This window comes from Elephas maximus, chromosome 24, assembly GCF_024166365.1.
Source record: "Elephas maximus indicus isolate mEleMax1 chromosome 24, mEleMax1 primary haplotype, whole genome shotgun sequence".
Classification (NCBI taxonomy): domain Eukaryota; kingdom Metazoa; phylum Chordata; class Mammalia; order Proboscidea; family Elephantidae; genus Elephas; species Elephas maximus.
The window spans coordinates 36344623-36369990 of NC_064842.1; the positions used below are offsets into that span (position 1 = coordinate 36344623).

The 25368-nt window shown below is 39.1% G+C and overlaps 1 protein-coding gene across 2 annotated transcripts; it reads right to left on the minus strand.

Moving 5' to 3' along the window:
* On the minus strand, window positions 1–25330 carry CENPL (centromere protein L). Of its 2 annotated transcripts, none has more exons than XM_049868520.1 (5): window positions 25300–25330; window positions 17687–17863; window positions 15302–15553; window positions 2815–3357; window positions 1–691 (listed from the first exon to the last, which is right to left on the minus strand). In XM_049868520.1, the coding sequence occupies exons 2-5, from the start codon at window positions 17858–17860 to the stop codon at window positions 620–622; spliced, it is 1041 nt and encodes a 346-aa protein (XP_049724477.1). In that variant the 5' UTR covers window positions 17861–17863; window positions 25300–25330; the 3' UTR covers window positions 1–619. The 2 variants fall into 2 exon arrangements, with proteins under 2 accessions (XP_049724477.1, XP_049724476.1); XM_049868519.1 differs by lacking the exon at window positions 25300–25330 and adding an exon at window positions 24710–25153.
* Between the last annotated feature and the right edge of the window lie 38 nt (window positions 25331–25368).

The window sequence follows — 25368 nt, forward strand, 5'->3', positions numbered from 1 at the left end:
CTCGTGTGGATTACTGAGACATTAATTAAAAGAGCTGTTACCACAACACTGATAAGCACACTGCTTCATTTTAAAAGTGAATATTTAATTCAAGATTGCGATAAGAATTGAACAGTTTAAAAACAAGCAGATTAGTGGCTTAAAAACTGAAATAATAATCTGGTTTCCTTTCGAAGTGATTTTGATTGCCAGTTCTATACAGCAAAATAAAATGTCTTTAGAAAACAAATTGTCTAAATGCCAAGGCTAAATTGCCCAAAAAGGATTACAGGTTTTAAAGACCCAAATCAGAAATACCCAATATAAAGATATTTCATTTGACTCTTCAAGGTCGACATAATAAACATTCTATATTTCTTCAGAGAGGAAAAGAGACAGGTGACCAATAAGCAACTCAGCATTTTCTATGGGCTGGCATCCCAGATCAAGAAAACTAGTACACAAACACCTGGCTCATCCACTACCACCTCCTTTGTTCTTCTGGATCCTTCTTAGCTTCCATCTGAGCCACTCCAATGGCACCGTGAGGAAAACAGGTGCCGAAGAGATGCCCATTTCTCAGCACGGCAATTAGTGAGAAAAGAATATATAATCCATATCTTGTAGTCCACACAAGGCCTCACTCAATCTGAAAAATTGCCAGTTCTGTCAAATATGCCAACACTCCAATAAGGTATTTATGACACAGAATCTGAAAAAAAATTAAAATGGAATTAATATAATAACAAAGCCTTTGATTTTGAATAATCCATGTTACGTTAGTCTAATTGCTAGAATTTAGTCCTTAAAAGCCCACTATGATCAATCCAAAAGCAATACTTTCTTGAAAATACACTAAGTTTCCAGTATCAGTGTACACTCAGCTTCACAAAGTGACAGCTGAGGAAAAAAATACTTCATACCTCAATGGAAAAGGTAGATTGATATAAATAAATCTTCTAGACTAATTTAAATCTCATATCTACAAGATGTGAATATGAACCCAAACCACTGTTGCTCTAAGTCAAATAGATTTAATGAAGACCACTACTTTTAATAAATTTACAACTATTAGTCAATGGGGTTAAATAATCAGACCGGGGTTCTTATTTATCCTGGTTTCTTCTATGGACGGGCTGACATCTGCCCAAGGGGTGGAAGAAGGAACGGGTATCTATGAATCCTTGGTCTTACATGCAAAATTGGAGTATCTGCCTTTCCCAGAAAGAGTCCTTAACTTCCTGATTCTCAAAGGGATTTACGATTCCAAAAAGTACCTTGTGGAAACCAAGTAGTTGGCAGAAACCTAGTTAATACGTTAATTTCAAACTTCTTGAGATGCAGTACAGTGTTGCAGTTAAAAGAAAAAGCTTTTGAGTCAGATTCTGACAACTCTTACTAGCCGTGTGATCTTAGGGAAGCTACTTATCCACTCTGCTTCAATTTCCTCTCATGTAAATATGTTGTCAAAATGTGTAAAGTGCTTAACAATAAACGTTAGCTTTCATCATGGGAGCCACTGTCTTATATCATTAACAGAAGCTCTGAGATTTAGAATAGACCAAAGAAAATAAATGTGTTTCATTTACATTCATAGATGGATAATAACAACACATTACATGAAAAAGTTTTTAAATACAGTTTACTAATAAGAGTGTGGGTATATGGAAACAAAATTTCAAATTATGTAAGGATTTCTTCAACAGTGAATTCTAAGGCACTAAAATCTAAATTTTTTCCTTTAAGATATAAAGTAATAAAGTATAATACAGTCTCTCAATTTTTTTACTGTAAACCCTAGTAAGAAATAAATTTGTCATCATGACCCAGTACATATGCATGTATACCTTTATCACATACAAAATACTCCCATTTTTATATTTTCTATTTCTTCCTTTTTGGTTTTTTAATGCTGGTCTCTTCCCATAAAAATTATTTCCCAACCCACCATTGAATTATGACCTCCAGTTTGAAAAGCACTACTATATTGCATAGGGTGTGGACTTTTTTGAACCTAAGAGATGAAGAGTCAAATCTTGACAACTCTTCTTACTAGGCTATCTTGTACGTGTCAGTTAAACCTCTTTTGGCCTCAATTTCCTCGTTTTAAAAATTAAATGTGTTTGGCAACAGATATTGGTGATGGGTGCACAACATGATTGATGTAACTGGCATCATTGAATTGTATGTGTGAAAAATGTTGAATTGACAATGTTGTATGATCTAAATTTTTACAACAGTAAAAAAAGTGGATAAAAACATCTAACTACTGGGTTGCTCTAAAGATTAGAAATAAGGTATGTTAAATCCCTAGCACAGTGACAAACCCATAGGAAACATTCGCTGAGTATTTATTGTAGCTTTTTAATATATTTTAGGTGCCAACTCTCCATTTATTTCTGATCCTTCTTGTGGTAAACAATTATTGGAGGACAAAGCAATGTCTCTATTGTTTCTTTTCCAGTTGGGATAAAAAAATCTAAATTATAAAGATGATTTCTTAGTTTTGTGTTTCTGGCTATAACTGTCTTATCTAACACACAAAATCCTCTGTTACTCTAATTATTTTAAAATTTGTCAAGAAACTATTTTTGAAGTTTAAAAAATTATTACAGAATAATAATTCCTATCATTACCAGTCTGTAGCACACAGCAGACAGTGCCCTTCCATTAGAGGTAACTACAAGGCTCATCTATAAAGCATAAAAGAAAGTCTCTCTACTCTCTCGAAGTAGCATAGAATTAAAGGTTTCTTCAATGTGGAAATACAATCCCCATTTTGAAACTATACAACAAGGAAAAAGTACTTAATTAGATTTAATTGTTCAAACTAACCTTTATTTTTCCATCAGTATGTGCTGAAGCTACAGATGTTGAAACACGAACCAATCTTGTGGCTGATAAATGAATTTTGAAATGTCTATGGAAATGTGAATAAAGGCAGTCCATGAATAAGTCAACTTCCTCTTGGGTAACTTCCCCAGGTGTTTTGTGGACACTGTCCCACAAAGCTTTTGCATCCTCTGGATGTATGGCATAAGAAATGTCCAGACTCTGAGGGCTACAGGGTACAGACCAAAGAAATTCAGTAGTAGCCATGTAATGGTCCATTTTGCATGCAGTCCACATAGCAGCCATCCAGGAAAGATTAAATGCATTGATTGATAAGGGACTGAAATAACAGTCAAAGGTTCTCTGAAACCAGGTTCCAATTATGGCTGTATTAGACTCTGCTCCATTTGCAAGGAATAAGGGTAGACAGGTGAAGTCTTCTGAAACAGTCTCTAGAAGACTGTCTCCAAATATACAGCAGAACCAACCAGTCCACAAAACTTTACCTTCTGTGTTCTCAGATGGCGGTTGAGATTTTGACAGAATCTACAAAGAAAGAAAAACAGGTTCTGTAAATTCAAAAGTACATTTACTCCTAAATTACACCTTCTTAAAATCTGTACATTTAAAAATAAGATCTGTTGTATTATTTGGCAAAAACACACACACACACACACAATGGAATAGTCTCCTTATTATCAGGGTTTATCAAATTAATTGACCTTTCTCTCAATATTCTTATGGAGACATGCAAGATCTTGGTGCAACCAAAATATAAAATAAGGCATGCCAATATGGTATAACCAGATATAATATCCTGAAAAAGAATCTGAAAATCTCAACTTCAGAAAGGACGGTAACAGTCACCAAATCCAACTCCCTTGAATACTCCCATCGAAGGAGCCTTCAGTGTTTCTGAGGCAGCTCTATCAACTTAAAATGTCCTTCACACACTGGGCCCTAGAGTTTCCACCCACGGATCCTGCTTTCTTCCTTATATGCCTGAAGAACAAATCTAATCCTTCTTCTATGAGAAAAGCCCTTCAAATATTTGATGGTCCCTATTACGTATGGAAACCCTGATAGTGTTGTAGTTTAAGTGCTGTGGCTGCTAACCAAAGGGTCGGCAGTTCAAATCCACCAGGTGCTCCTTGGAAACTCTATGGGGCAGTTCTACTCTGTCCTATAGGGTCGCTATGAGTCGGAATTGACTTGACAGCAGCAGGTTTGGGTTTTTGGGTTATCACGTATACCTGACACGGTTGCTAACCAAAAGGTTGGCAGTTTAAATCCACCAGGCGTTCCTTGGAAACACTACGGGGCAGTTCTATACTCTGTGCTATAGGGTCACTATGAGTTGGAATCGACTCGATGGCAATGGGTTTGGTTTGGTTTATCACATATACTACAGCTCTGGTGGCGAAGTGGTTAAGAGCTCAGGCAGCTAACCAAAAGGTCAGCACTTCAAATCCACCTGCCACCCCTTGGAAACCATATGGGGCAGTTCTACTCTGTCCTATAGGGTTGCTATAAGTCGGAATCGACTCAACAGCACACAACAACAACCACATATACTGAAGAGCTCTGGTGGAGCAGTGGTTAAGCACTCAGCTGCTAACCAAAAGGTCAGCAGTTCAAACCCACCAGCCACTCCATGGGAGAAAGATGCTACAGTCTACTTCTGTAAAGATTACAGCCTTGGAAACCTTTGGGGCAGTTCTATTCTGTCCTATAGAGTCACTGTGAGTTGGAATCAACTCAACAGCAAAGGGAACAGTTTTCACATATACTGCCAAGTCTTATCTTGCTAAAGTTGAACATCTCCGGTTTCTTCAACCATTGCTCCATGACATACATTCAAGGTCTGACACTATCCTGCTCATTCTTCTCTGAAACTTGTCTATATGCAAGACATTCGTATTGTTGTTGTTAGGTGCCTTTCAGTTGGTTCCAACTCCTAGCGACCCTATGTATCACAAGGCAAAACACTGCCCAGTCCTGCACCAGGTAAGACGGTCATAAGTGAACACAATTATTTCAAAAAGGTCTGACTGCAAGACTATTATTATCATCTTGGACCTGGATTATAGTCCTATTAATGTAAACTCAGATTGCAGTAGTTTTTTGGGTTTTAGTTGCCAGTTTTATATAAAATAGTCTGACATATTCCATTTCTGTTGCAAATCTCCCCCCAACCTATATTGAGGCAGTGAACTTTTCTCTCTTAAAATTTTAATTTCTTAATTTGGCCATTGTGTCAATCCATTCAGAACTTTTAGGATCTTGATTATATTTTCTAACAGACTAACTCTTCAAACTTTAAATTTGTAACTTTACGAGCATATCTTCCAAATACTCATAGAAGTTTTTATTTAAAGTACTTACCAGGACAATGTTGAGATCACAGCTCCGTAATCTCTTACACAAGAAGGTGAAATATGGTAAAAATAACTGTTTGAATGATCATATCTAAAGGAATATGATAATGTCAAGAGTAGCACCCTAAAAGTAACACTCTACTCTTGACATTATTTATCATACCCCTTCAGATTTGATCAGATTTGATCATTCAGTTACTTTTACCACATTTTATCTTCTTGTGTAAGAGATTATGAGATTGAAAAATACCTTGAAGCCCAGATATATTATATCTATAACACTTTTATGACCTTAGAGTCCTGTAACCCTGTCAAGAAATGAGATTTAACTTGAAAACTATTAGAACACTACACTAAGAATTCAAAAGATCATTTACAATCCTCACAACAACATTCATTTGGCCGACAACATGGAAGCTACTTAACTTCTCTGGGCATCAGTTACTTCACCTGACAGAGACTGATAATTGTCTATCCAGTGTGCATTTTTTAACTTTCACAATAAAACCGTACTTTTATTTGAGGTGCCAAAGCACTCACTAAAAAAATGTTCCCAGTCTTCCTTTCAACTGGGATGTAAACAGAAGTTGTTGGGTGGGACGTTCAGAAAGTCTTATTAAAGGGGATTTACTCAATGGCAGGCACACTGTTTGCCCTTTGTATCTTTCTCCTACTTCGTGCCTGGAACTTGAGTATGACGTTTAGAGCTCCAGGAGCCATCTTAGGCCTTGAGATCACTTTAAGGACAGAAGCTATGACAGAGAAGAAGGATGAAAAATGCCTGGATTATTTCATACCAGCCTTGGACAGCCTACCTCCAGATACCTTTTTTTTTGTAAGACAAACCTCTGTCTTACTCAATCCACTGTTATTTAGGTATTACGCTACGTGCAGCTAAACCTAATTCTAGCAGACCTTCTTCAGGTGCTTGCTGACATCATGTTCTATACCAACCAAACCCATTGACATGGAGTTGATTCTGACTCATAGTGACCCTACAGGACAGAGAGTAGAACTGACCCCCCCGCCCCACGGTTTCCAAGGAACAGCTGATGGATTTGAACTGCTGACCTTCTGATTAGCAGCTGAGCTCTTAACCACTGTGCCACTAGGGCTCCATGATCTATACCAGGGGTCAGCAAATTTTTTCTGTAGAGGACCAGAGACTAAAGGTTTTGCCAGCCATTCAGCCTCTGTTGCAATTATTCAATGCTGCTATTGTAGCACAAAAGTATCCACAGAGGATATGTAAATGACCAAAGTAGCTACGTTCCAATAAAACTTAACTTAAAAAACAGACTTGGCCTATAGGCTGTAGGTTGCCATCCCCTGATCTATATAAGTAAACAAAACAACAATAAAAAATCAGGCCTTTTCAACTGTTTGAGTATTTAACTTGTTTTATCAAGATTAGTTAACTCAAAAGAAACAGTAGCACTGGGCATAAAAAAAAAAAATAAGTCTGTTCTCTTAAAAAATCTAGTCTTGTTACTTTTATAAACTACTTACAGGAAGAAAAGGAGTCTCTGGGTGACATAAGCAGTGAAGCACTCAACTATTAACCAAAAGTTTGGCAGTTCAAACCCACCCAGAGACACCTTGAAATAAAGGCCTGGAGATCTGCATATGAAAAATAACAGCCTTGAAAACCCCATGGAGCACAGTTCCACTCTGTAACACAGGGTCACTGTAAGAATTGACTCAATGGCAACTGGTCTGGTTTTTTGGTATAGAAAGGAATGTAAATGTCACATTCCTGAGAATAACTTGGCATGACGTATCACAGTATATACAGGCAGTCCCTGACTTACGATGTATTCAAGTTACAATGAACTGCACTTATGACCATCTTTTTTTTGTACATCTTATCATTATATACACTATGTACAATGCTGCAATGTGTAACTTGCCGATGTTATCATTCTCAGATGCTTGCTCGCAGATGTTTATATGTAATGTTTCCAATCCCCATAGACAAAGATCAGATTTATAAAGATACTGATAATAAAATGCAATATAATAATAACAGAAAAAAAAGAGGTATTCAACTTATGTCAGAAGCAACTTACGACAGAGTCATCAAAAAGGAACCCGTCATAAGTTGAGGAACCACCTGTAAGGATATGTTACTTATTTTTTAACCAAGATTCTACTTCTAGGAGTTTAATCTGGAGATCTGGAGCAAGATGACAGTTTGAACAGCTCCACACTCAAAGCCACCAAAAAGCAGAAAATAATACATGTTGGCTAGGATGCGGATATATTGGACCCCTCATTCATTGCTGGTGGGATTGTAAAATGGTGCAGCCACTAGAAAAACAGCTTGGCAGTTCCTCAAAAAGTTAAACATAGAATTACCGTATGACCCAGCAATTCCACTGCTGGGTATGTACCCAAAAGAACTGAATGCAGGAACAGAAACAGATACTTGTACACCAGTGTTCACAGCAGCAATATTCACAAGAGCCAACCAGTGGAACCAACCTAAATGTCCATTAAGAGACGAATGGATAAGCAAATTGTGGTACATACGTACAATGGAATATTACTCATACACAAAGAGAAATAAAGTCCTGATATATGCCATGAGTCGGAATCGACTCAACAGCACTGGGTTTGGTTTTTGGTTTATATGTTAAAATATGGCTGAATCCTGAAAACATGCTAAGTGAAATAAGTCAGTCACAAAAGGACAAATATTGTATGATGCTCCTTAGATGAAATATCTAGAATAAGCACATGTGAAGAGATCAAAGTTCACTAGTGGCTACAGGGATGGGGGAGGGAGGAGAAAGGAAGACACAACGCTTAGGGTACACTGAGCTTCTGTTAAGGGTGACGGAATGGTTAATGATGATGGTTGAAAATGATGAACACATTGTCACTGAGCTATATATGTGAAGACTGCTGAAATGGCAAATGTTTTGTGATATATATTTAAATTTAAATATTTAAAATAGATTTAACTTTAAAAAATTTAAAATATTAAAAAAATTTTTCAATTTAAAAAAAAGAAAAAGAAACACGCAACCTCGAAACAGTAGAAAAGCTTTGGTTTGCTATGTGCTGCGCCCCACGCCCTCTCTGGCTTAGTGCCATCTTAAAGCTACAGCGGCCCGCATTCCCAGGAGGAAACCTGGTCTCTGGGTCTAGACGGAGCAGAACAGACTTAATTCGCAAAGTATTGTAGGTGTCTGTTCTAACCTGTCTGGGGGCTGCCTGAAGAACTGATGCAAAGCACTCAACTCTATTTGTCCTGGAGCACATGCAGGGCAAAAGGACAGCAGGCAATACCCAAAGGCTGTAAACTCCTGTAGCCATCTAGGGCTAAAGAGTGCAATTAAGGCATAATAAAGGCCTAATGACTACAATAAGAAACCAAGAGGAGTTTCTTTGGGAAATGAGGGCATTCAAAAGCACCATGTATACAGGGGAACTGAGAAAGCCACATGTGCGCCCAGAGGAAGACACATGCTAGAAAATACCTGGGAATACCCTATGCTTTCACCTCAAGCTGATCCCAGTTGTTATTGTTGTTAGATGCCGTCGAGTCAGTTCTGACTCATAGTGACCCTATGCACAACAGAACGAAACACTGCTCGGTGCCGCACCATCCTTACAATCATTGTTGCAGCCACTGTGTCAATCCGCCTCATTGAGGGTCTACCTCTTTTCCACTCACCCTATACTCTGCCAAGCATGATGTCCTTCTCCAGGGACTGATCCCTCCTGACAACATGTGCAAAGTATGTAAGACACAGTCTCTCCATCCTTGCCTCTAAGGAGCATTCTGGTTGTACTTCTTCCAAGACAGATATGTTCGTTCTTTTGGGAGTCCATGGTATATTCAATATTCTTCGCCAACACCACAATTCAAAGGCGTCAATTGTTCTTCAGTCTTCCTTATTCATTGTCCAATCAGACAATGTTTCACTGCTATTCATAAGGTTTTCATTGGCTAATGCTTTCCAGAAGTAGACTGCTGGGTCCTTCTTCTTAGTCTGTCTTAGTCCGGAAGCTCAGCTGAAACCTGTCCTCCAGGGGTAACCCTGCTGGTATCTGAATACCAGTGGCATAGCTTCCAGCATCACAGCAACACATAAGCCCCCACAGTATGACAAACTGACAGATACATGGCAGCTTAGTGTAAAACTAGCTTAAGAGTTGAAGGAGTGCCCAGTGCAAAGCCAATCTGCAAAAACTAGGAGAAGTGTGTTTTTCCCTGGTGATCAAGGAAATCTCTGTCAGAATACTAGCTGAACACAATCTAAAGAATAAAGACTTAAGTGTCTGCACATAATCAGGAAGGCAGTCCTTGCAAAAATAGGGGAAGTCACTAAACAAATGGACTCCTATCACCTTTATCAATGGAAAAAAAAAAAAAAACCACGGAGGACCCCTGAGGGAGCAGGGGAACAGGGGGATGCAGACCCCAAATTCTCATAAAAAGATCAGACTTAATGGTCTGACTGAGACTAGAAGGACCCCAGTGGTCATGGCCCTCAGACCTTCTGTTGGCCCAGGACAGGAACCATTCCAGAAGCCAAATGGTTGGACATGGATTGGACTGGACAATGGGTAGGAGAGGGATGCTGGTGAGGAGTAAGCTACTTGGATCAGGCAGACACTTGAGACTATGTTGGCACTGCCTACCTGGAGGGGAGATGGGAGGGTAGAGGAGGTTAGAAACTGGCAAAATGGACACGAAAAGAGAGTGTGGAGGGAGGGAGCGGGCTGTCTTATTGGGGAGAGAGTAATTGGGAGTATGTAGCATGGTATATACAAGTTTTTATGTGAGAGACTGATTTGATTTGTAAACTTTCACTTAAAGCACAATAAAATTATATTAAAAAAAAAGATATAAAGAAAAAAAAAACCCAGCAAACTCTAGGAAAGGGGTAGAATCTGATTTCCAGAGTCACCACATTATAATATGCAAATGTCACATTCTCAACAAAAGAATCACAAGGCATACTAAAAAACAGGAAAGAATGGCCTATTCAAAAGAACAAAATAAAGCAACAGGAATCATCTCTGTAGAAGCCCAGATAATGAAATTACTAAAAACGTTAAAACAATAGCATTAAATATTCTCAAAGATCTAAAGGAACACATGGACAAAGAACTAAAGGAGATCAGGAAAATCATACATGAACAAAATGAGAATATCAATAAGGAGATAGATAGAAATTATAAAAAGGAACCAAACAGAAATACTGAAGCTGAAAAGCACAACTTAAATGAAAAATTCACTGGAAGGGTTCAACAGCAGATTTTAGCAGGCAGAAGAAAGAATTAGCAAACTTAAAAACAGAACAATTGAAAAGTACTGAGTTTTGAGGAGCCAAGAGAAAAAAAGAATAAAGAAAAGAGTACAGGGCATAAGGGACTTGTGGGATACAATCAAGCAGACCAACAATGCATCATAGGAGCCTCAAAAGCAGGAGAATGAAAGGGGCAGAAAGAATATTTGAAGAAATAATGACCAAAAATATCTCAAATTTGACAAAAAAAAAAAAAAACTACACATACAAGAAGCTGAACAAACTTCCAGATACACACCAAGATACATTATAGTCAGACCCTTGAAAACCAAAGATAAAGATTCTTGAAAGTAGCAAGAGAGAAGCAAATCATCACATACAAGGGATCCTCAATAAGATAAATCTCTAATTAACTCCTCAGAAACCACAGAGGCCAGAAGATGGTAGGAAGACACATTTAAAGCTCTAAAAGAAAAGAACTGTGAACCAAGAATTCTATATCTGGCAAAACTATCCTCCAAAAATGAGGGCCTTATGCTGAGTAAAATAAGTCAGTCAGAAAAGGCCAAATATTGTATGATCCCAATTGTATGAAATATCTAGAACAGGCAAATGTATAGAGACCAAAGTTTATTCATGGTTAAAAGGAGTAGGTGAAAGGGAGGAGAGTAAAAGACGACACAATGCGTAGGGGACATGATCTGTTGAGGGTGATGGAAAAATTCAAGAATGATTAACAGTGATAGTTGGACAACATGATGAACATAATTAATGTTATTGAACTGTACATGTGAAGACTGTAGAAATGGCATGTGTTCTGTTTCTTATACATACTTACTACAATAAAAAATTAAAATAAAAAAAAACATTAAGTGAGGGTTAACCTACAAAATTCCCAGTTAAACAATAGCTCAAGGAGTTCATTTCCATGAGACCTACCCTATAAAAAATGCTAAAGGGAGTCCTTCAGGTTGAATGAAATGACACTGGACAGTAACTCAAAGCCACATAAAGAAAAAAAATAAGTTCTTCAGTAAAGGTAATGTCTTATTACCTTATAGTATTTTTAGTTTGCAATTCTACTTGTTATGTCCTACATGATTTATTTAAGTCCAATGCATAAAAATAATTATAAATTTATGCTATAAGGCACACGGTATAAACAGAAAGGGTGGGCAGAAGTACTGGAACAGAGTTTTTATATGTTATTTAGGTTAGCATGAATTTAAGTTGGGTATAAATTAGGCTGTTGTAAATTTAGGATGTTAAACATAATCCCCATGGTAATCACAAAGAAGATATCTAAAAAAACAGACAAAAAAGGAAATAAGAAGGGAATCAAAACGATTCACTACAAAAATTCAACTGAACACCAAAACAGGCAGTATTGGAAGAAATGACGAACAAACGGGTATACCCATTGCTATTGAGTCAATTCCGACTCACAGCAACCCTATAGGACAGGGTAGAAGAGCCCCATCGGGTTTCCAGGGAGTGGCTGGTGGATTCAAACTCCTGACCTTTTGGTTAGCAACCTTAGCTCTTAACCACTGAGCTACCAAGGCCCTCAAAAAAGTGTAAGACATGCAAAAAACAAATAGCAGAATGACAGAAGTAAATTCTTCCTTATTGTTACTTACTTTAAATATAAATAGATTAAGCTTTTCAATCAAAACACAGAGATTGGCAGAATGGACAAGAAAACATAATCCAACTATATGCTCTCTTCAAGAGACCTACTTTAGATCCAAAGACACAAATTGGTTCAAAGTGAAAGCATGGAAAAAATACACATTCCATGCAAATAGTAACACAAAGAGAGCAGGGTGGCTACACTAAGATCAGACAAAATAGACTGTAAGTAAAAATCTGTTACAAGAGACAAAGAAGAACATCATGTAATGATAATAGGGTCAGTTCACCAAGATTTTATGTGTTTGTGTGTATACGTGTATACACCCATCAACAGAGCCCCAAAATACATGAAATAAACATTTACAGAATTGAAGGGAGAAATAAACAGTTCTACAATTATAGTTGGAGACTTTCAATAATGGATAAAACATCCAGATAGAAGTTTCCTGAATACAACCAAACACTTTGAGGGACAGAGTAACGGGGACGGGGATCTGGGGACCATGGTTTCAGGGGATATCTAGGACTACTGGCATAACAAAGTTTATTAAGAAAATGTTCTGCAGCCCACTTTGGTGAGTGGCATCTTGGGTATTAAAAGCTAGCAAGCGGCCATTTAAGATGCATCAATCGGTCCCAACCCACCCTGGAGCAAAGGATAACGAAGAACAACAAAGACACAAGGAAAATATTACCCCAAAAGACAGAAAGGGCCACATAAACCAGAGACTCCATCAGCCCAAGTCCAGAAGAACTAGATGGTGCCCAGCTACCACTACTGACTCCCCTGACAGGGAACACAACAGAGAGTCCATGATGGAGCAGGAGAAAAGCTGGGTGCAGAACTCAAATTCTAGTAAAAAGACCAGACTTAATGGTCTGACTGAGACTGGAGGGACCCCAGAAGACATGGCCCCCAAACACTCTGTTAGCCCAAAGCTAGAACCATTCCTGAAGCCAACTCTTTGGACAAAGATTAGACTGGACTATGGACTATACGGGAAACCCTGGTGGCACAGTGGTTAAGTGCTACGGCTGCTAACAAAAGGTCAGCAGTTCAAATCCGCCAGGCGCTCCTTGGAAACCCCATGGGGCAGTTCTACTCTGCCCTAGAGGGTCACTATGAGTCGGAATCGACTCAACAGCAGTGGGTTTTACGGACTGTAAGACATAAAATGATACTCGTGAAGAGTGTGCTTCTTAGCTAAAATAGATACATGAGACTAAATGGGCAGCTCATGTCCGGAGGTGAGATGAGAAGGCAGAAAGGGACAGGGGCTGGTTGAATGGGCACAGGAAATCCAAGGTGGAAAGGGGGAGTGTGCTGTCACATTATAGGGAGAGCAACTAGGGTCACATAAAGAATGTGTATAAATTTTTGTATAAGAAACTAACTTGAACTGTTAACTTTCACTTAAAGCACAATAAAAAAATGATAATTAAATATATATATATATATCTAGACAGAGGATCAATAAAGTGCACCTACTCCTCACTTATTGACATGGTTAGATTCCAAAGTCCAGGTCGTTATATGCAAATTGGCATTATGTAAGAGTGGGGGCTATGCCCCATCTTCAGCACTAGTGTCCCCTCGGTTGCTCACCAGCCATCAGGTACCTCTAACATGTCTCAGAATGTGCATAGCACAGCGGGCCCCCTTTCACCACCACCATTGAGCCCATGTGGGTTGGGGTTGAGGGGGGTGGTGGTGGTCTGGGGTTGTCCACCACCTCCAGAGCAGCAGGGGTCCATCATCAACTTGTTGTGCTCCAGCATCATTACCTGGCTGCGTTCCAGGCTTCTGCTGAACCCCCGTGCCTCACCTCTCCACCTTACTAGTCTGCTGGCCTGGGAGACGGGCCTTGGTGGTGAGCGACTCCCACACATGCAGGCAGGTGAGGCCCAGCTACCTGGGCCCAGCAAAGGCTGCAGAGGTGGCAGAGAGTCCTCTTTGGAAAAAGATTTCTGAGCCCCTCACTCAACTCTTGAGGCCCCTGTTTGTGCCGCCTCCTCATGGCCCAGCCACCCCTGCTTCCTGGATGCTGCCCACCTGCCCCAAGCTCACTGTGGGTCCGGCCTGGCTCCTCCACCCGACTTGGGTAATACGAACCAATGGCAGTCTGTGAGGCCTTGCTCCGTCTCACACACCTCGCCCTCCTCCACATCTTCCCCCTCTTGGCTCCTCATTAATGTGCAAAACAGTCAGATAGTAGATTTTTTACTATTGTCATAAATGCAAAATGTCATATAACGAGGGATTCGATGAGTGAGGAATAGGTGTAAAAGAGAACTTGGAGAACACTATAAACCAACTAGACCTAAGAGACACATATAGAATGGTCCACTTGACAAAAGAAGACTACACGTTCTTCTCCAGTGCACATGGGTCATTCTCCAGGATAGACCTAAGTTAGGTCACATATGTTAAGTCTCAATAAATTTAAAAAGACTGAAACCATACAAAATAGCCTCTGATCACATTGGAACAAAACTGGAAATTAACAACAGAAGGAATTTAATCCTAGTAAAACCCACAGAATTATGCAAAGATAAAATAAAAAATAAAAAATAAATTTTTTAATACCTACAAAAATGTATAATTCTTAATGAGATTAATAATTATCTTACAATATTGATTAGAAAAAATGCCATAATGCAAAAGCGTGGACAGTATGACCTCAATCTTAAGAATGTATAGATACAGAGAGCCAAACAGATAAACACAAAAACGTTAACCTGTGGTTTTTAACTTTCTTTGTACTTTTATGTATTTTCTAAGTTTTCTGCAATAAAAACTAGTTGCAGTCTGAGTCCATTCCGATTCATGGAGACCCCATGCGTGACAAGAGTAGAAATGTGCTCCACAGGGCTTTAACGCGCTGATTTATCAGAAGTAGACCACAGGCCTTTCTTCTGAGGCAACTCTGGGCAGACTCATACCTCCAATCTTTTGATTAGCAGTCAAGTGCATTATCTGCTTGCACCTCCCTGAGGCTCCTTTCTACAATAAACATGGTTATATTATAATTAGGCAAGAAAAAAAAAATTTTTAATTGGCCACATCTAATTACTATAATTTGGTCAAACATAAAATAGGTTATAAACCACAAGCTTAGGAATTTAAAAACTGTAAGAAAATATCACAATTTCCAAACCAAGAAAATGTATATTCTTTTCCCCTAGGAAGCCAGTATTCCTTATGTACAATACCTGGACAAGAAATGCTTCAGAGTCCTTTTGCGTTCCCTTCATTCCTAGGAGGGTAGAGAAAATCACTTTGATGTTGAAGTCTTCTCCCACTTCCACGGCAAGACCTTTTTGCTTTTCAGCAGTAATAAATGCACTTAGGAGTCTAGAATACTCTTTGAGGTTAGTATAGGAGAATTTATATAAGGGAGTTAAACTATATAAAGTCCATTGCTTATGCAGAAGGAATGCAACCTTTTGAGGATCAACATCTTCCTAAAAAATCAAGATAAAAGAAGTTTAAGATTAGAAAAATGAGTAAATAAGAATTTAATCACAGTATAAACTTTAAAATGAATCTATTACTGGGCACCTGATCTTTGCACTCCAGCCATAGAGGATTCCTTGCAGATCCATGATGAGCCCTGTGCATCTGCTGTACCTTCCTTTTGGAACACTCTCCCCTGACCTGTTCACATGGCATGTTCCTCCACTTCATTCAGGTCTCTGCCCAAATATCACCCAAGAGGCCACCCTATCTAAAGTAACACCTACACCCACTCCAACCCTGTCACTCTACGTTCTCTTACCCTCCTTTATTTTTCTTTAAAACAGTGACACCTACCTGACATTATGTATTTGTCTGATTTTTACTGTCTTTCTTCCCTACTAGAGTATGAGCTTAATGAGACTAGGGATTTTGGTATTTTGTTCATCACTACATCCCTAGCACCTAGAACCATGTCATCTAGAACAGGTTCAATAAATACTTATTGGATGAACATTCACATTTCACTTTTAGCAACTTCAAATTATAGATTTCAAAAATAGTAACTACTCTCAAAGTATCTAATTTGATTAGCTTTAATTGGATAATTAAAAAATTGTTTGACAATAAATTCACTCTTAATATGTAACAATGCCTAATTCAATAGATTAAATAATCAAATACTTGGAAATATTTTTTGCCATGCTCTATTACGACCACAGGCACCATCAAAAGCAAAGCCGCTTCATTTGTACTGGCCCCATGGCATTGTTGAGAGTCTTTACATAGGCTCCTGGTTTTCTCCCAAATTGAATTTTCCTATGAGTGTATACTCAAGCTATCTTCTGAAGGTTTGAAACTTTCACTACAGTTGTCTACTTAACAAAAAAGTTTATTGTGGCTACAGCATTCATTAAAAATTGTAAATACTTTTCTTATTACCATTGAAAAGTACAGCAAAATTATTCGTATCATAGGCATGAGGAGGCACTGAATTAGACATTCCAATTTTTAATTTATATAAAACTTCTGTTTTCTGGTTAAGATCACTTTCCTTACTAGCATTAGTAATATTTCTTTAAGATTTCATAAACATTTTCTCATACCCCAAGAGATACTAAAGTATATAATATTGACACGAGAACACGGCTACACTAAAGGTATGGGTGATTAGCTCCTAGCTATTTCATTTTTTGTGTGACTCAAAACCACACATCAAACACATATTGAATAGGATTTTACTTCATATTTCAATAAAATTACAAATTACTAATGTTATATGTCTCCAGAGTTGTTTTTGAAAGGTCAAAACAGAGCATTTTGCTACCAGCCAAACCTGGGACGTGTTACGCACCACAATAATTTAGTAATGAATTATAAACCTTGAAAACTAGGACTTCCTTAAGTCCATACAAACAATAAATAAATGAATGAATGACTGGAGAAGGGGAAAGGACTTACAATGGGATGCAATCATCACAATAAAGATTAGATCAAACAAAAATTATCAATGGATACTAAATGTAATTATCAATGGATACTAAGTGTAATTATCAATGGATACTAATTTTGATGAGGATATTTGCATTATCTTAAAATGTCTCCCACATATTGTCTATTAGTTGTAAAAAAGGGGTAGGAGGACAATCAGTAATTATACAGTACAAAGTGGAGAAATCCAGCAACCCCTTGCCAGGATGATTAAAATTAACATCACCTATATGCTACCAGGTGTGATTCCCCAAGAAGGACACAACAGCACCTACGCATCATTCCAGCCAAGAATACATAACTTCAGTCTAACCATGAGGAAACATCAAACACAAAAGGAAGACTATTATATTTAAAACGGAGAGGAGGAAGACTGTATTCTTCAAAAATGCCAATGTCATAAAAAACACATTTTTAATGAAGATATTCCAGGTAAATTCCAGGTATAACTGGTTTTGAAAATGTGAAATAATTTTTTTTAACTGTTCCTCATTTATTTTATTAAAGAAGATCTAAAAATCCTATAAATATCCCAGCTGGGAATGGGTTTTCTTTGTTAACAGAGTGTAAAAAAAAATACTATAAATAATGCCAAAATTAGAGTATTTATACAGATTGCTGGATAACATGGAAGAACACATAAAGAATACCTGCAACTGTGAACACTGGGGAATTTTCTTTCGAGGTGGAGTCGAGACAAATGTAGCCTGCTTCCTGACTGACTCTAATCGTTTCTGCAGAGGGGTGGCACCAATAAAGTAATCTTTAAGCCTTGAGGATGCACTTTGTCTAGGAGTCAAATCTGACGCATCATAAGGATCCATGGTCTACATAAAAAAAAAAAAACAAGAATTCTAAACACTAAAAAGTTAATTCATGTTCAGTTTCACTGATTCCTCTCCTATAGAGAAATAATTGTTTCTCTTTCCTGCTCCCCCTCCATCCAGTTTTGAGTTTTCAACCAAATTCTGTACTTCTCATTTGCTACAGGCCATTTTTTTGAATATCTTACAGATAACTCAAACATGCTATGTTCAAAATTAAGTTAAACTCCTTCCCTTCTTCCTCCTTTCAAAAGCTTGTTCTTGTTAGCTATCCTTGAGTTGGCCCCCAACTTATGGTGACCTCATGTACAATAAAACAAAGCACTGCCCAGTCCTAGCTGGTCCACTTTCAAATTTTCCTGTCAATTTTCCAATTTAGCTTAAATCCACATAAGTAGTCCCTCACCTTCATTTCTTTAACATGTAGTCACTAAGCACATTCTTTCGAATTTTTCCTTTAAGTGTCTCTCATCCCTTCCCAAATGTACTTCCTTAGTCCTGGCCAATAGGGCCAATTTTTTTGTTTGTTTGTTTGTTCTTTTTAGTTTAAAAACTATAGCTTTAATAGTCATAGTTTCAAAAAGATTCTTAGTAATTGCAACATTTTTTGATAGATTAATCAGTGAAAAATTAACTGATAGGTATTTTCTGTCTACTTGCATATTATGAAAATCAGATCACTATTGACTAAGCAGACCTTATATTTACACACCCTGCCTTCAGTTTCCTCCTTTGATTAACTGAGGACTCTCTTCAGTGTTTACCTGTCGCTGCCACAGCTTACCTAAAGAGTAGGCCAGTTTTTATTACTGCAACTAGAGTTCTCTATATCTAAGGGTAATCTATTTTCCCAGAAATGGCACTTTGTTAGTCACCTATACAAAAACCTGTAAGTGACAAGGTGAATTCTCTATTTTTTCTTTTTATTATACTTTAGATGAAGGTTTAAAGATCAAACTAGTTTCTCATCCAACAGTATACACATTGTTCCATGACACCGGTTAACAACCCCACAACATGTCAACACTTTCCCTTCTTAACCCTGGGTTCCCCGTTACCGGCTTTCCTGTTCCCTCCTGCCCTCTAGTCCCTGCCCCAGGGATGGTATGCCCCTTTGGTCTTGTTTTGTTCCATGAGCCTGTTCAACCTTTGGCTGAAGGCTGAATCTCAGAACTGACCTCATTACTGAGCTGAAAGAGTGCCTGGGGGCCATACTCTCAAGGGTTTCTCCAGTCTCTGCCAAGCCAGCAAGTTTGGTCTTTCTTTTTTAGAGTTCTGTTCTACACTTTTCTCCAGCTCTGTCTGGGACCTTCTATTGTGATCCCTGTCAGAGCGGTCAGTGGTGGTAGCCAGGCACCATCCTGTTGTACTGGACTCAGTTTGGTGGAAGCCGTGGTAGTTGTGGTCCATCAGTTCTTTGGGCTAATCTTTCCTTTGTATCTTCAGTTTTCTTCATTCTTCCTTGATCCTGAAGGGGTGAGACCAGTGGAGTATCCCAGATGGCTGCTCACAGGCTTTTAAGACCCCAGACACTACTCACCAAAGTAGAATGTAGAACATATTCTTTATAAACTATGTTATGCCAATTGAGCTAGATATTCCCCAAGGTCCTGGTCCCCATAGCCCTCAGCCCAGCAATTCAGTCCCTCAGGGAGTTTGAATGTGTCTATGGAGCTACCATGACCTTGTCTTGTACAGGTTGTGCCAGCTTCCCCAATATTGTGTACTGTTTTACTGTTCACCAAAGTTTCTACTTATTTTTTGTCTATTCAGTGTTTTTCTATCCCTACCCTTCCCCTCCCTTGTAACATTCAAAGATTGTTTCTTTTTGTATGTAAACCTTTTCATGAGTTTTTACAGTAGAGGTCTCATACAATATTTGTCCTTTTGTGATTCTAAATTGATCTGCTGGGTATTTAAGGTCTTTCATAATTTAGCCTCTCTTTATCCTCATGCCTCTCCTTTCCAACCCAAGTCACACACGTTATTGTCTCCATGTTTTTGCTTATCAACTATATTCCCTAGCTGAAGTTAAAATACTCCCTAGCTGAAGTTACCCTTTTATAATTCCAACTCCTTTAAGACTCGACAGCACTGGCTACTGGGCTGCTGGCTGGCTTTTAGGACCATAGAGCCCTGATGGCACAGTGGTTAAGAGCTACGGCTGCTGACCAAAAGGCTGGCAGTTCAAATCCACCAGCCGCTCCTTGGAAACCCTATGGGGACAGTTCTGCCCTGTCCTCTAGGCTCACTATGAGTCGGAATCAACTCGATGGCAACTTTTTTTAAAGACCATGCTTGAATTTGACCTCCTTGAAAATCAGTAGTTTTGTTTTAAATCTCTTTTTCCCCTACATTATACACTTCTGTCAGTATCAGTGGACTCACTTCTGGCAGTAAGTGCACATGTGTATGTGTGGTGTGTATGTGTGTAGAATGAGATCTCGGGGTAAATATTTTTAAAAACCCTAAAAGTCCTCTAGATGATTCTAACGAAACTCTTCAAGAATATTCTAGAAAACCTTTGGAGACTAATAATACACCAGCACACACAAGTCTCCTTGATCACCTAGTCTGTACCATTCATTCTAGCCTACATTCACATACTTTCTTATACTATTTTTGGTGTGTATTTCTTGTATTCCTAGCAAGACTAAGCTACTTTGACTGAAACCATGCATTATCCTTCTTTTGTATAATTACCCTAGTACCACCACCACCACCCCACTGTCGTCGAGTGGATTCTGACTCATAGCGACCTTATAGGACAGAGTAGAACTGCCCCGTAGAGTTTCCAAGGAGTGCCTGGCGGATTCAAACTGCCAACCTTTTGGTTAGCAGCCGTAGCACTTAACCACTACGCCACGAGGGTTTCCATTACCCTAGTACAATACTAAATATCATTTAGCTGTTAAGGTATTGGTTCAACTGAACAGAAGTTATTTCACAATTGTCTATCAATCGCCGTTGAGTTGATTTCAACTCATGGCAATCCCATGTATGCAGAAAACTGCACTCCATGGTTTTCAAGGCTGTGACCTTTCAAAGCAGATCACCAAGCCTTTCTTCCAAGGTACCTCTGGATCAGTTTGAACCATCAACCTTCGGGTTAGTAGGCAAGCACTTAACTATTTGTACCACCCAGGGACTCCTAAGAATTTCAGAGCTCCAAAATTAAAATACAGCTTTCATCTAAAAGAATTTTCATTTAAAAATTATAAAATTATTCCCAAGTACTGGCACAGTTACCTTTTTTAAAAAGCTTTTCACAAATGAAAAGTTATCATATTTATTACTATATTTAAATTTCAATGTTGAACAAGGACACTCTATATTTTACACAAAACTCCATAAATTAAACATATAGTCCTCAAGACTCAGATAATGCCAGAGTAAGATTATATAGCACACAACTTACGTGGTACAATGTAAATACTCTAAAGCATTCTAACTTTAGTTGCATACTGAATTATCCGTTTAAAAGGGAATTTTAATTAGTGCCACCTACACAGAATGTTTCTTTCAATTCTGTTATTTAGAATAACAAACACTAACACTTACTGAATATTCATCATGGGCTAGGTACTCTTCTAAACTCTTAACAGTGTCTCACTTAACCCTCAAAAGACACCAATGAAGCGAGTTATTCTATTCCCAGTTGACAGATGGGAAGACAAAGCCATTAAGTAACTTTCCAAAGTCAGACAACTGGAGAGAAGAGCCAGGGTTTGAACTCAGACAGTCTGATTCCAGAGCAAGTGCTCTTATCCATTTGTCACACTGCCTTTCAATAGGTATCAACTTCAAGGCAAAGAAAAATGTAAGCCCTACTAAATCTGACACCTTAAGAGAAATGCTTTGAATTCCAAAAAGATTTTAAAGTCTAATTATGCAGTCAATTCAGGTGAGAAAATGACTCAGCACTGAGGGCTGATTTTGAGAAAATATTTCCCTTGATTATTTAACATTAAGGTAATGTGAAATAACCCCATCCATGGATTAAAGATTCATAATTTATACCTATTTTACCTCTCACTCCTGACTCAAGACTGTGTAATCTTGCCCAGCCCAATAATTAAGCTATAATTATATATTGACTCATTATATTAGTCTCAATATTTTCCTTCAATCATAAAGAGATTGTCTTATTTGCTTTCTACAGCTAATCCATATACCAATATTCTGAATCCCTGTATTCCTTCCCATGTCCCTTAAATGCCACCTCTTACATTTACTTCACCCCTCTATTGTCTCTGGAAACCCTGGTGGTGTAGTGGTTAGGAGCCACAGCTCCAAACTGAAAGGTCAGCAATTCAGATCCACCAGACACTCCTTGGAAACTCTATGGGGCAGTTCTACTCTGTCCTATAGGGTTGCTATGAGTCAGAACGGACTCCACAGCAATGGGTCTTTATCATCTCTAATCTCTACTCTGCAGCATCCTTTTCTTCCACTGCCAAGCATATTCTAGTATTCCTTAAGGGAAATTTTTTTTTCCTTAAAATTCATCTCATTCCTATGAAGGCCAATCTTCTGGAAATGTGTTATACCAAAAAATTGCATCTAGTTACTAATAAATACTTGACTGGAAACCTTCAGCAATCTCTCTTGCATCCATCTCTATAGAGAAACTGCACTTCTGGTGACTGGTGACGGGGGCAGGGAAGGGCAGCATCCATAGTCAAGATGTCACCCGGTCCCCTACCAATTCCATCGTGGTGGTAGGAGGCTGCCCAGTCTGCAGAGTCCGGGTTTTGGAGAACTTATTCACCTTCCTGGGCATCTTCTTGGCCATCATCTTGTTTCCGTTTGTGTTCACCTGCTATTTTGCCTTGAGGAAGCAAACTGTGGAGCAACCTTTTCTTAAAGGGAATAAGGCACCAGGCTTTCCTAAATTGTTAACTTTTCTAATGTAAATGTTATGTACAAGAGCTTGCTGTGGAATGGGTTTGAAGGTTCCAGGCCAGGGGGTCAGATCTGGAAATGTAGCGGCACTGCCTTCAGGAATGATGGCAACTCAATAAGCACTACTTTTATTTTTTCATTCAAACCTGCCAGGCGCTCCTTGGAAACTCTATCGGGCAGTTCTACCCTGTCCTATAGGCAACAGCACTGGGGTTGGGTTTTTATTTTTTCGCAGTCTTCAATTTGAGAAAGGTGAGAAACACTGTTTAAATAAATGAGATTCATACCATCAAAAAAAAAAACAACTGCACTTTTAAAGACACCAACAACCTTTTTGCCAAAAAAAAAAAAAACCATGGCCAAATATTTGGTTCAATTTTGTTCATCCTTACTCCTCTAAATTTTCTGCTTCCTTGTTTTTTCTAACATTCAATCAGGGTGGGGGGGAAATGTTTCTCCTCCTCAGTTCTCATAGTTCTTTCTGATTTATTTGGTGATTTCTTTTCTTCCTCCAGAAACCCTGGTGACATAGTGGTTAAGAGCTACGGCTGCTAACTAAAAGGTTAGCCGTTCGAATCCATGAGGCACTCCTTGGAAACCCTATGGGGCAGCTCTACTCTGTCCTACAGGGTCACTATGAGTCGAAATCGACTTGACGGCAACAGGTTTTGTTTTTTTTTTTTTTTCCTTCATCCAGTTCCAATAGTGGGTACCCTCTCCAGATTCTGAAATCACACTTCCTACTTAAGAAAGCATTCCTTCTGCATATAACTGCTAAATCTCTATCTTCAAACTTTGCACCTGCATCCCAGTCCTGCATGCCCAGCTTCCCGTAGGACACTAAAGTTTCACGCCCTCGAACTCATTAAGTTCAAAATTAAACATTATTTCACACCCATTCAAAAATTTTCTTTTCCAGCTACCCTGTTTCTTCAATAATATTTCCATTCTTCTCATTTTCCTTCCCGTCCCCCAGAAAACATCTTAGTCATCTTTTACTTCTCTCATCTTCACCCTTATATCCAATTTGTCATCAAATTCTGACATCTTAAATGGATATATACTAGCCCACTCAGGTCTGGTCTTCATTTCGATTCTCACTTAATTATAGCCAGTTATCTTGTTCCCAGTCTTAACCCCTTTCCCCTCTCCATGACTAGTTTTCCCATGGACACCACTTTTACCTTGTCATCACCTTGCTTGCAATCGCATAACAATTTCACTCATCTTCCGCATAAAGTCAGAACTCCTCTGTCTGGATTTCAGGGCCCTTCATTATCTGATCCTATTACCTGACCCTGTCTACATTCATTTTGTACTACTTCATGAGCTCTTATCCAAAAATCCACCGACAAACAGCCTTTCCAAAATCCAGCAACCCCCTAAGGTTGTATGCAAAATGTTGTATGTGTGTGGAATTTTGCGCGGCGGAAATGAGGGCGTGAAGAATGGCCCAGCAGTCAATTTTTTTCTACATTCCAAACATGCGCCCCCTTCTGCTCTTCTTTCCTGTCATGATTGTCTCCGGCTCCTTGGCTTTTTTATTCAACCTACCGCCAATTAGGCCTTCTCCACTCCCTTTTGTCTGACCAGATTTTATCCATTCTGCAGGTTCCATCTCCTCAGGAGAAGCTCTTCAGTGTCTATGGATCTAGCTCTCCCGCCAACTCCTCTTGCATTTGGAGTTCATAACACAAAATTAAAACTGAGCTGTTTTTCTTGTGATAGATCTGGGAAGGAAGGGGCCCTGACTTAAATTCCTTTTCTACATTGCAACCAATGTCTAAATTCTATCGCCCCAACGCCAATGCTTAACCGAATGCTAAGCATGTAGCAAGTCTGTAACATATCTAAACACACACAAGTATTGTAAATATAGTAACTACACAACAGGGAAAAATGTAAAGTTTACAGCCAGTTCTGGACCAATACAAAGCATCTTACCAATAAAATGCCGCGACGACGCTGTCACGCATTCCGGCTTCACAAATCATTTTTCAGGTCTGGACCCAAAACCACGTCGAGGCTAAAATATCCTGAAGTTAAAAACCCGCCAAGACAGAGCCTGGAGAAACCTTCGGCCTCCCAAACTCCCTCTCTTCCCAAACAAACGAGTTCACTAGAGACACAGACACGCCCAGTAAGGAAACCTCTGCTCCCTCAGACCCGAGGCCAGCCGACTTCACCAGAGGCGGGACATTTCCCCTGACCAAGCCGTCCAGCTCTGCGACCCACCCTGGGTGGGGCCGGGGAGGGGGCAAAGGCAAAGGACGATGGGTCCCAACTCGCCCCTCTCCACCTAGGCCTTTTCAGGGATCAAGGCCAACTTTCAAATCCCGCCGATGAGAAGCGGCAAAGTAGCCCGGAGCCACCGCTGGGTTTAAAATTGTATCCCGACTCGCTCTGCGGCCTGACGCAGGACTCTGCTTTTGCACCCCGCTGATTTCAAGTCGTTGAAGCAACTAAAGTCTCCATCTTAATTAAGGGCAAGGCCGAGCGGCCTCAATAAGCATTACCGTCCAGATCCCCAGTACCTCGGTGTTTCGCTAGAGACCTCGGTCTAGCGGTGCGAAGCTTTCCGCCAAATTTCCGCCCGTAGTAAG